The 12362-nt window shown below is 52.0% G+C and overlaps 1 protein-coding gene across 2 annotated transcripts in view; it reads left to right on the plus strand.

The window, feature by feature from the left end:
* The window catches only part of Rps6ka2 (ribosomal protein S6 kinase A2), a 242718-nt gene that overhangs the window by 146865 nt on the left and 83491 nt on the right, over positions 1-12362 (plus strand). For both annotated transcript variants that reach the window (XM_027939377.3, XM_027939376.3), the window contains one exon: positions 11148-11264. In XM_027939377.3, the coding sequence (XP_027795178.1) occupies positions 11148-11264 (117 nt within the window). The remainder of the gene's footprint in view (positions 1-11147; positions 11265-12362) is intronic.

Genomic DNA, 12362 nt, shown 5'->3' on the forward strand with positions numbered 1-12362 from the left:
GAGAGCCTGGGGAAGTGATGCGCACCAAGTTCATGCCCATCACACCGCCCTAGCAGGCCCCGGACCTGCCCCAGCAGGACAGACGTCCTTTCATGTGAGCACCCAGCGGGCTGGTGGACTTTGTTCAGAGGACTCAGGAAGACTGCAGACTGTCCGGGGTAGTGAAGTTCCCTCAGGCAGAGCGTTCAGAGTTTGTTCCGTGGATTCTCCTTGCACCTGTAGCCGAGCACCCGCCCCCACCCCAGTCTATTCCAGGGAGCCTGACCACCTCCTTCCCTGGGGCCAGTGGTGGCCCCGCTGTCTCCTCAGCCACAGCTCCCTGCTGGCCTGGCTTCCTTCTAGGATGCAGGTGACTATGCGGCCAAGACCAGTGGACTCAGAGGTAGAGAGGGACACAGGTGGGTGTTTTTCAGGGGTTCACAAATAGTCGTCGCCCTGCGGTCGAGTGTGAGGAACCATCAGGGGCTCCCCAGGCAGCAGGAATGAGGCTGCCATACCAGGGACACCGCAGTCAGCTGGGCTGAGCGGAGCCCTGTGCTTCAGGTGTGGCCCTCCTGCCCTCCAGGTGGAGGCCGCGGGCCACACAGCCTCTGGAATGTGCTGGGGCGAGGACTCCTGTGACAAGGTGCCTCCTGATGCCTGCCTGGCACTCAGAGACCTGGGTCCTAGACATGCCTTCAGTCTCAGCCGCAGTGAAAAGGGACATGGCTGGGTGAGAAGCAAGGATCACTGGCCCACGGGATTGCTGTGTCCTCTTTTAGAATAAAGAAATCTCCCACCTCTCTTCCCTGTTTAGTGGTAGTCTTCTTCTCATGCTCTTCCTCCCTATCCCATTTGAGTCACCCCCCTTATATCAGAGAAGACATTCGGCATTTGTTTTTTAGGGATTGGCTAACTTCACTTAGCATGATCTGCTCTAATGCCATCCATTGAAGAGAGGTGGGAGGGAAAAAGAGGGAGAAGGGGAGTTGCACAGAAGATGGAATGAGAACCTCATTATTATACAGAATACATATATGATGTTGTAATGAGAAAAAGAAAAAGAAATGTGTCACATTAGATTGGATAGATCGAAAGGATGGGAGAGGAAGGGAGGAGTAAGGAGGATAGGAAGGGCAGCAGAATAGAACTGACAATATGATTGATGTATGTACATTCCATGTTTGTATTATATGTCAAAATGCATTCTGCTGTCATGTATGACTAAAAAGAAAGAAAGAAAAAAACAAAGAAATCTCAAACGCTGATGGCAGTGAGGCCTTCTGGAGGTTGCATGAGTAACCAAGCCTGCAGGATCCTCTTGTCCCACCTTGACACTGCTGTCACCTGTGCAAAAAGCAAACGTGTCCCCTAGGTTCACGCTCACTCCTGGTTCAGGCTGTTACAGAATTGGAGACCAGATCACTAGAGAGCCGGGCAATTCTCCGAGAGTCATACACTGAGCTCTTGTTTTCTCTGTTACTTGAATGGCATTCTTGCTCCTCAGGGAAGAGGCCTAAGCTTGACCCTTGAGTCATTCCCAAATCAGGTTTCCTCAGTTGGCGACTCATCTTTGTAAAACTCATGGCCTTCTCCGTGAGGCGGGCTGGACACACTTGTGATTTGTGCAGTGCCACCATGTGCAAGGCAGCTCGTCCTCGGCTCCGCGTGAACCGGCCCAGGTCGGCTTTCCCAGGTGAACGGTGGGCAGCTCTCAGTGTGCAGACAGCAGGCTGCCTGAGCTCGCTCCTGCACCCGTCTCAGGACTCAGGGGACGGAGGCTTCCCCCTGTGCTGGGACGAGCGCCCTCCCTCCTGCTGGCAGGCACAGGTCTCTCTTCACGTGGCACCAGGCCTCCTGACTAGGTGGTGGTGGTAGCTCAGAGTGTTTCTCTTTGCCTCCCCAAACAGGATGCACATCCGGAGTTGGGAAGAGGAACACAGCTGGAATAGAAATTCCACTGGGATTTCCAGCCAGCCAGCAGCTCCTAGTTCAATTGTTAATTCTTCTTTGCATTGATTTTCACAATAAAAGGAGGCAGGTGAAGTTTATATACCACCTTCAGGTTTATAAAATTGGCCCAACAACCTGGGAATATGAGGATTGAAACTTGAGTTAAAACTTGCATGATCTAGTGAAAATTTATAGAAATCTTACTTATGGAAAAGGGGTATAGTAATTTTCTGGGTAAAAATTATTTTAAAAATTTAAAGTATAATAAGAAAAATATGTCGCTCTGTGGGAAGAAGTGGCTGTCAGTGGCGGCTGCTCAGATGCCCTAGAATACTCCGTGCTCTCCCAGAAGCACTGGCCTGCACCCGCACACCCCAGCCCTGCATGGGCAGCTGCTAGTGAGGCCCTCCTGAGACCTCAGTGCAGTTTCCCGTAAGCAGACATTGACCTACTGTCTTTGTCAGCAGGACCAAGTGCTGGGTAAGACCCAAGGACGCGGTGCAGTGGGGATTCGCACCAGTGTTCCAAAGCTGTCACTCAGGAATGAAGAACAAACTGGAAATATTCAAAAGCAGATGATAGTGGGCTGGTTTTCTTTTTTAAATGAATTACTCGGATTGTAAATGACAGAGAAATTTGTCAAGTCTGTTTGAACAGCACCCTGTGTTTGGCTCAGCACCGATGTCCTCTAACAACAGATGAGCCAGTGTGTGCTGAGGCTCCTTTCTGCTCTGCCCGGTGCTGCCTACTCATGGAGTACCAGTGACGGCCTTTCCTTATAAATGCACTGTTTATTCTAAGTACTGTCTTACATTGGGAGGTTTAACCCAAACCCAATTGAGAGGACACAGTACTGGATACCTGTGGGTATGAGTGCAGCCTAATGGTGCAGCCCTCACCAGCAGGCTGCCCAAGCAGTGGCCAGCTGCACGTGTGTGCGCGTGTGTGTCTGGGAGAGCATGGAATATCCTGGTGCATTTCTAATGAGGATGTTAAATCAGGCAATTCTGCGTTAGCGTGTGGCCTTGTGTTAATTAATGACAGTGAAATCATTCAGTTCACATGCAGCCAGCACCAGGCCTTGACTGCAGAGTTGGCAGTGCCCTTGAGCTCCCTCAGCTGTTGCCAGGACCCCAGCCTGCACCCGCAGGTCAGGCTCATGGGTGGAGTTGGCCCATCTTGTGTGCCACCAAAACCCAGACCTGGCCTCCTTTGTGTTTAGAGCGTGATAGGACCTCAACTTGGCATTCAGAATGGCACCCTCAGCGGATGGTCTCCTAACCACGTTTCCAACCGCTTTTTCTAGTGTACCAGCCAGAACACCCAAAACCTTTTGGGGTCTTTCCTCATCACCAGAGTCTCACCTGCCAAGGTGTGCGATCTCCATGGGGCAACAAACCCAGCAGTGTTGCACACGCTGACGCAGTTTGCCAAACCTCAAGCTAGGGCAGGGTTTTGAAACCTTCAGAATATAATTTCTTTGAACTTAAAAATCATGTCTAATGCAGATCGGCTTCAAGGGTGTGGAAAGTTGTCATGCCCACGTCCTGCACCATATGCAGGGATTGTCTCATCGCATTAGCAAGCTCGCACTGCACGGGGGCTCTGCTGACAGGGCTTTGAGTGCTGCGTCCTGCGCAGCGCCGGCTGGCGGGCCTGCGCCACCCTGCAGCCATTCTGGGATGTTTTCATTGAGCCTGTGCACGTGTTTTTGAGAAGATGTCGTGTGCTTGTGCTCTGTTAGGGAGAAAGGGGCACGACGGAGTGGAGTAGGCAGAGTGCCCTATCCGGAGGAGTCGGGAAGTGGGAGACCCACCTTGCATGTAGTCCTGGCACAAGCCCTGTGTCTCCGACAAGGGGGCCCAGGCCAGGGAGCCTCTTTCTCACCAAGAGCCAGGTGACTGGGCAGCAAGGAGCAAAGGGAGGTGGAACCATCTGCTGTGGAGTTTTAATCGGCCAGATTCTTCGTGGCCCCTGCAGTGGGTCTTTAGATTCTCTGTGCTTTTGAATAACAGTGGAAATGCTGATCTTAGGAGTGAGCAGTGTTGTGAGATGGTCCAAGGGGATACTGCAGTGTAGACAGATTTCTCACACCTCTTGAAATTCTTCTGTGCTCATGATGTTTGGAAGTCTGGGCTTTATGGCTCATGTTGGCAAAAGCTGATGTGTGTGGGTCTCAACATGAGCTTGCTCCATCTGCAGCCTCCTTCTGGGCCAAGTTCCCCAGCTCCGACAGGCCTGCAGGCCAGGGGTAGAGGGCAACATGACTTCGGGTGGGCTGGGGGCCATTGAGCGCCGTTAGCCACATCCACGGCCAGTGCAGCTGCCCGACGTCAGTCTCTCTGAAGACTGAACCGATGATCTGCTTCTAGCAGAAACTGAAAAGTGTCTGGACCGTGGAGTCTGGACAGAAATGGTTCTCTTCCGCTGCTCGAGCACCTCATTTACACATCCGCCTCCCGTCAGGAGTGCTGTTCCTGGGGAACCTGCTGCAGACCCCCAGCAGCCACACCTGACACCAGCGCCGTCCACTGCCTTGCCAGTGGCCAGGCGAGCCGATGATGATGCTCTCGCTCGTATCTGGAGAGCTGCATGTCCAGTTGTCCCATCAGCTGTAGCAGGCCGTAGTCCCTGATTTCATTTTAAACAAGTGCTTTCCTTTCTTTAATGTTTCCAGCAAATTGATCCCCCCACCCACTCACACACCTCTCCTCCAGGAAAACCCCCATTAACTCCTGGCCACCTACCCTGGGTGGAGGCTGTTTACACATCACCCAGAGGGCCATTTTCCATCTGTGTTCTGGCTGGAGGTTCTGTGTTAATGCAAAAGCTGAATTTTGCAAGTTGAGCATTAAAATTTTAAAATCTTTAATAATATCTAGTCATCATTTTTCACTAATTTTATCATCTGCCTTCAAAAATACTATCTGGACCTTTTCTATTGTTTTCTATCACAAATTATATGGTATTACTAGTCTTTCAAAAATCACAACTACTTTTGCCTTGACTCTCGTGATATGTCAGTACAGCTGGGGTGACCGCAGTGGGTGACTGTTGGACCCCACAAGGACAGCTAGTAGTGTGGCTTTAGTTGTGTATGTTTTCTTATATGGAAGATTGCATCATCTTGATCAGTTTTATATTGATGGAAAAGAAGTTTGAGAAACAAAGGAAAGGATATTAATTATTTATACTCTCTGCTACTACTTCTAATGTCCTAATGTGTTTTCCTGCAAAACATTTTAGATGTCATAGTAGTACTAATGGACATAAGATTTATTTTACTCCTTTAAATCCTATAACAAAGGGTTTCAATATTGCCAAACAGACTTCAAAGTTGCTTTTTAAGCATCAAAAATTAGTAATTATAGGGTCACAGAAATCTGCAAAAAGCAGCATGGAGAAGACCTCCTAGGTCCCGTGTAGCGGGAGGCCGTGGTGAACCAGGGCTAGACACCCAGTGCCGTTGACAGGCCCGACTCAGGCCCCCCAGTTCTACACGGGTGTGTGCGGGTCTGCACTCCGCCCCTCCCCTCAGCCATGGACCTGGATTCCCCATGGTTCTGCGTGTCAGGAATGTGGCCAACGTGGAGCCACAGGTCGTGTCATCTTGGGACCGGCTGGTCCCTCAGTGCGGTTCTCTGGATGTCTGTGTGCCGGCCGTGCCCAGCTGCAGGTCATCCTTCTGCTGCACCCGTGTCCCTGGCCTGCTGTGCCACCATGGACCGCCGCACTGGGACACGTGTGGGTGCCTTGTGGAGGCAAAGCTGCAGTAAACACTGGTGTGCCAGGTGGGGAGGTGGCTGGTGCCCTGGAGCCGGTCGCCATGACGTGTGGTGTGCTCAGACACGTGTGGCTTTATAGGGGAGCCGCCAGACGGCTGCAGATTGGCCAGTCCCCTTCACATCCAGCCAGCGATGCACGGAAGGCCCGGCTTCTCTGCATCTTCACCAGCATTTGACGTTGTCACTGCTTTTAAATCTCAGTCTCTTCCTGAGATAAGGAAGGCCCTGGCCCAGTCCTTGTTTTTGTCGTGTGTGGTGACATCCATGACCACTCTTGCTTCTGCAGCCTCTGGTGCACTGAATCACCTTTCTGGCAAGAAAAAGAAAAGACCCCAGGGTCGGGGAGAAGAGGGAGCTCTGCCACGCACTTGCAAGTCTGTCCCTCCAGGGATCCCACCGCATGAGCATCGTCAGGACGGATCTATTCACCAGGACAGGAAAGCAGATCCGGAGAGTGGAGGAGGCCTTCCTTCCCCTTCTCGGTGTACTGTGTCACGCTCCTGAAATTTCAGAGCTTGCATCTGCCGTCCTGACATTCCAGCAGCCTTTTCCATGCCGGTGTCTGCCCTCTCCCTGCTGCTCCCCTCCTCTTGTGTTCTGGGACAGACTTATTCTTAAATAAAGCCAGCCCTGCCTTACCGCTCCCCAGCACGTACCCCGTGGCTGGCCTGATTCCTGCCCTTGATGCTGCTGCACTTGGTGGCTCAGCCTATATTTAGCCCTTCAGAGACATGGAGCTTTCTGTAGGATGGTTTTCTATTGATTGGATGATGCGGCTGGCCCTTGGGTTTCACTGCACCTTCCTTCTCACCAGCGAAAGTGGCACGTTTGCTGAGACATGTAAGGGGCAATTTAGAGAGCAGAGAAGACCCTGGGACTCAGCAGCTACTACCTCTCTGACATTCCCTGGGCCCTGGCCAGAGAGGAACCACGCATGGATCCTGGCATCGCAGTCTGAATTCTAGCTGCAGCTCTGCCCTGGATCCTTGCACAAGATACCCAGTATTTTAATCAGTGTTTCATCCCTGTGAAATACTCAACAAGAACAACTTAAAGGAGGGAACGTTTATTCAGGGATTTCAGTTTCAAAGGTCTCTGTCCACTGACAGCCGACTCCATTGCTCTGGGCCGGAGGTGAGGTGGCCGCTTTGCTCGAGGCTGCCAGGAACCAGCGGGAGCTGGGGGGAAGATGCACCCTTCCAGGGCACACCTCAGTGGCCCACCTCCTCCAGCCAGGTCCCGCCTGCCTAAGCTGCCATTCAGTCCTCTCAAACTAGGATGGACTGATTAGGCAGCAGCTCTCAGCGTGCAGCCGTTGACTTCTGAACACCGCTGCCCTAGCGCAGGAATCCTGTCCAAACCATCAACCCGACCCATCCAGAAGAAGAGGTTCCTCTGGTCCTGTGTGTTTGCATGTGTCAGGGCCCGTGTGGGTGTGGGGAGACACCTTGGGTGGGCACAGAGGCGGACTTTGTCCTGGTTTGTTCTTACAATGGGATGCAGTTCCCAGAGGACTCACTTTCTGCAGAGGTGGACCAGAAGTCCCTTGGGGCAAGCTGTGGGAATTGTCGCCAGGTCCCCTGCCCTGGGAGGCTATGAAACCAGCCTCGAGCTTGCTAGGTTTCTCCGCTGTCCCCCAAGACAAAGTTGGCCTCCATGTCGTCCTCCCCTGGGCCTGGAGTCTGCGAATCCAGCAGATCCCCTGGGTGGTCGTGATGCAGGTGGCACCATGGCTGTGCTGAGACCTCTGAACAAGATGTTCTTGGATGAGCAGGTCCTGTATGTGTACCATGAAGAGTGGCTCCTGGTACTCCTTCCTTGGACCTCCATGGCATGGTGGGCCTCTGGCCTATCTGAGCTGCAGGAAAGAGCGTCACAAGTCTCATCAAAATCAGGCTCGCGTCTCGCTGTGGCCGCATCCCCTGACGTCTTAACCTCAGAAGCAGAGCAGGGCTCACCAACAGACTGTGGGTACAGCCTTGAGGTGTTGTCCTTGTTTCTGTATTTGTATAAACAAACCCTGCAAACTTATTCTATAATTTTCTGAGAATTGATATCCTGCATGCAGCTCTGATTTCTAGAATGACCTCTCCCTTTTTTTGGAAATAAATCTTAACACTTGTCTAATTTTTATTTCCTATATTTTTATCAATATTCTCCCACAACTTTTAATTTGCATTTTCTTTTCATAAATATTATACTTTTAATGACATGAACAGCAGATGATTCAGAACAGGAATTCCCTGAGGGGGCGACTTTGACAGGGAGAGGAGAGTTAGCGCAGCTGGGGTCCAGCTCCCGAGACTTGCTGTGGGGGCTGTCCTTCTAGCTTTCCAGCCCCTGGGAGCACTTGCTGAAGCCGGTGAGGCAGTTCAGCCTCAGGACTCTCGGATGATGCTCTGCAGGGATTTTGGAAGCATTGTCGTGACAGTGTCCATGGATGGACGTGGTTTAAACTGTTCATGTCTCTAGCTTCTTTCTCACATTACAACCTTTTGGCATCTTCGCCTGTGGGGCCAGCACCTGGTCATGGTACCTGCTTCTCTTTCCATCACTCAAGTTATTTTAAAAACACTCTTCCCAGGCACTGTGCTCAGAACCAAGTGTAGAGCGCCCGTGTGGCGTGGATTTAGGAGCAGACTGTTTTCCTGGGGGATGGCGTGCACATCCGCGTAGTGTTCTAGATAGAACGGCCTGCCTCACCAAGGAGAGATCACAGATGTTACTTCACAGTGAGGCAGGAATAGTTCTTCTTCCTTCTCCTGCCCAGCTGCTTTCTGTGGACACTGCCCTGCTCTGCCCTGCATCGCCACTGGGTCCCCTGAGCTCCAGTTTTGTCTTAGTTCTTGGGACATAGTTAGGTGTCCTCAAGTAAGTTCAGACCCAAATGTCACCATGAACTCAGAACTCTGAGCTCTCAAATGGGACCCTGTTGCTAGTTGAGATTCTGTTGAGTGGTTGGTAGAGACCTTACTGATTTTGAATGGTAAGTTAGCTGTATCAAGGTAGTACCAGGAGAGAAATCTAGAGTTTCAAATGCTGTTCTAGGAGGTGAAATTTTATTTGTGCTTGGGGTCCATTTTCTCTAAACCCTTTGACAGCAAGAATGTGCACACATCTTGTAAATGCTGGTAGATGTTTGCATTTAAATGTGTGAGTTGAGATGTTAGGGCCATAACTCAAGAAGGTGCGTGGCTGAGATCAAGGAAGCAGGGGTGGCCTGCGGTGCTGTCTGTGTTTGCAGGAGCTCTGAAGCTGCCTTAAGAGCGTGGCCTGCCAGGGGCTGGGGAGGTGGCTGGCATCAAGAGGAGCCGAGTTCATGGCCGATTCCCCGAGGGCAGGCACTCGCCTTGGTGCTGCCAGCTCCGGCTGGGCAAGCCTTCGGGATGGCCTGTCCCTCGGGGCAGCGAGGGGATGGTGGCCCACAGTGGGGGAGGGGGGCTTATTTTTTACTTGTGATTCTCCAACCTTCCAAAAGAGCTCCGGAAGCACACCCGAGTGCTGTGAAACTGGCCTCAGGCAGAGACCAGTGTGGGAGTCCAAGCCTCTTTGGCCCGTGTCCCTGGCCACTTTCATTCTCCCTCCTGCCCTGAGCCTCTGGACAGCATCACATCTGACTGTGGTCCAGCAGTGTGACTGCTCACGTTCACATTCCCACTGGAGCCCAGAGAGATGTACTGAGGGGACTGTGACCTTAGGTAAGCTAGGTGTTGCATTGCACAGCTGCAGGGCTGGGGCTGTTTAGGAGGGAGGTTGGGATTCTGGATGACTCACATCACCCCACTGCCTCTGTGCTGTGGGCAGAGGACGTCTTGACCCGGGGAGAGGGTTTTGTAACAGAAAAGGAGTGTCTTATTTAAATGACAGATAATCTTCCCAGTTCCTTCTTCCAATGGTAGGTCAGTGGCAGAAAAAGATAGCACATCTGTGCCCAGCGGGTGTAGGGTTGGCTTTGGGCTTCTACAGCCACCAGCAGGGCTTTCCTCGTGGATAGGGCTGTGACACACCCACAGCCCCAGGGCCCCTGCTGACTGTTTTCCCTGTTGCAAGTTGGAAGAGTTCACTACAAAACCTGGAGCTTCCTGTGGCTCTGGTGGCCCTGGGGTTCAGAACATCTGAGCTCCAGTGCTGGGTTGTCCTCAAAGCCACCACCCCAAACTGTGCACCCCACCCCGGGGTTTTACTTATCTGTTCAAGAAGTAAAGACAAAGAAGCACCGTTACAATCCTGTGTCTCGTAAGTGAGCTTCTGTAAACCTTACAACCAGCCAGAGAGAACTGGGGCCATAGTGTTTGCGTTTCCAAGAAAAGAACATTGTTTTTACCAAAGTGGCGAATAATCCTCAACCACGTGGAAATCAGGAAGCTTCCAGTAACTGTCAGGATGGGAAGCAGAGCGCACAGGCCCTTCCCTCCTCTGCTCTTGCAGTTCCTGGAGGGAAAGCAGTAACCTTAGAGGTGATTCAAACGTCCTAAGGCAGATGGCTGCTGCTGGGGTTTCATTTGAAGCACAGGGAAGAGGCGTGTGGCTGTACAGTGAGTCCTGGGCTGGGAGTGTGAGGAGCAGGGGTGCCCAGGGCCCCGTGCCTGCTCTGCATGACTTCCTCACGGCTCTCTGCTGTGTCACTAAAAGCGCCTTCCCCTGCGCCCAGGAGCCAGGAGGAGCCTCTCAGAAGGCGCAGAGATGCCTTGGAGAAGAGAAGGCTCCGGGTCGGGAAGCGGCTGCTCTCCAGGTCCTCACCTGACAGTGGCACTGGGCAGAAAGCCCACCTACCTGTGCAAGTGCCGCCCAGTGTCTTTGCCTGGGGCAGCTTGGCATGAAAGTGATCTCTGTCGAGGCTTTATCTTAAAGATGTAGGTTCTTTTTCCTACAGGAAATTCTTGCTTCTAGATTGGAGAAAACTTTCTCACTGCTTCTGAAATATAATCCATAGGGTGGCAAGGAAGCATTCATCACATCAGCTGTGTCAAAAACATCAGGGATAGTGTGAATGGGGGGGAGAGGCGACCAGACCATCTGCATTTCACCAGTGATGTCACATGTGGGAACCTGTCCGTGCCCTTCTGAGCACAGCGTGTAGACACTGAACCGACCCCCTAGGCTGTCTGTTCTGTGGCTGCTGGTCACCCCAACCAAAAGTTTTGCTCAAATTGTTAAGTAGAATGGGTTTCATTGAGACTACCTTTAGATTTCCCAGAGGTACTGGTAAGACCAAATGACAAAAATCCCTGCAGAAAAGAAACAATTTGAGGCTCACATGCCAGCAAACTAACTGGAGATGATTCCATAAAGCTGCATGGTGTCACAAACGTCCCTCCAATCCCGGAAGTCTGTGACAGAGCCAATCACAGTGACTACAGTGGAGGGAGGCGCTAGGGCAACTCCCAGGGACCCTACCCCTGTGTCACGGTATACTGCTCTTCTCCGCAGGAAGAAGGCATCGTGAAGGAGATCGACATCAGTCACCATGTCAAAGAAGGGTTTGAGAAGGCCGATCCTTCCCAGTTTGAGCTGCTGAAGGTTTTAGGACAAGGGTCCTATGGGAAGGTAAGTTCAGCTCCCGGATGGGTGCAAGAGGGTCTCACTCCTGAGCATCAAGGACACAGGGGCCACACCTGACAGAATGAGAAGTACAGATGGTCCTAGCTCGGCACAGCCCAGGTGACCTGCAGCCTGTGCACATCAGTGCCGGGGCCCTTGCCCATCAGGGAGTTGTGTCCAGTGGGGACCGCCTCCCCCTCAAGACCATGGAGCCTGGCCTCCCCAGCTGCTCCCCAAGGTTCCCTTGGTCACCAAGGGGAGCGGGGCATTTGAGCTTGAGCCAGAGCATCTGTGGCAGTGCATCCTAACAGCTAGCTTTTTAAAGCTCAAAACAGTAGAGTAAGAGAAGGAGGAAAAACACCTCTCTGGATTGGCCACATGACATCTGGAAGGCTGGAGCACAACTGGCTCCCTTAGCCTCTGAGCAAAGCTCCTTTGCCTCTCAGAGTGTCTCCCCTCCTGCAAGATGGTAATGGGCCCCACCTTATGTGATTGGCAGCTGCTGCAGTGTGTGTGTGTGTAGCCAGAACTGCTGGCTTCCTTTCTTCTTCGACTTCCAAATTACAGCAATAAAAACTGATTTCTTCCAGGGAATGAGAAAGGCTTTCTTTCACTTGGGCCACGTCCAGAGACAGCAGAGGCCAACAGGTGCTTTCACTCGGTGGCCTGGGGGTTGTTCCCCTGGAAGCTCTGGCTTCTCTGCCCCTGGTGTGAAGGGTGGATGGCAGGCATGGCCTGCCATGCCCAGGGAGCCCTCTCCTCCAGGGAAGGGGGGCGGCCTGGCCCTCAACTGCTTTCATGTGGCCTGTGGATGTCCACCAGACCTCTCCAGCCTTCCCCTGACTTTTTACTAAAATGCAATCAGCTTAATCCCACTTAAGGGTAGGAGTAATAGTATGCTGATATCTGAATAATCTCTTACAGACCACATAAAGTTGTTTGCAGAAATTTGTCTTTTGTCATGCTGATGAAGTAGAAGGACTTTTCTCTTTTTCTTTTCTGCTGGGTAATGTGGTGAGGAATGTGTTTATTCTGCTGCACATCACCAGTATTCGGGCCATTTTGGTCTATAGAATGCTATTTACTACGGCTCCCGTAGTGTTT

The sequence above is a fragment of the Marmota flaviventris genome, chromosome 6 (assembly GCF_047511675.1).
Source record: "Marmota flaviventris isolate mMarFla1 chromosome 6, mMarFla1.hap1, whole genome shotgun sequence".
Classification (NCBI taxonomy): Eukaryota; Metazoa; Chordata; class Mammalia; order Rodentia; family Sciuridae; genus Marmota; species Marmota flaviventris.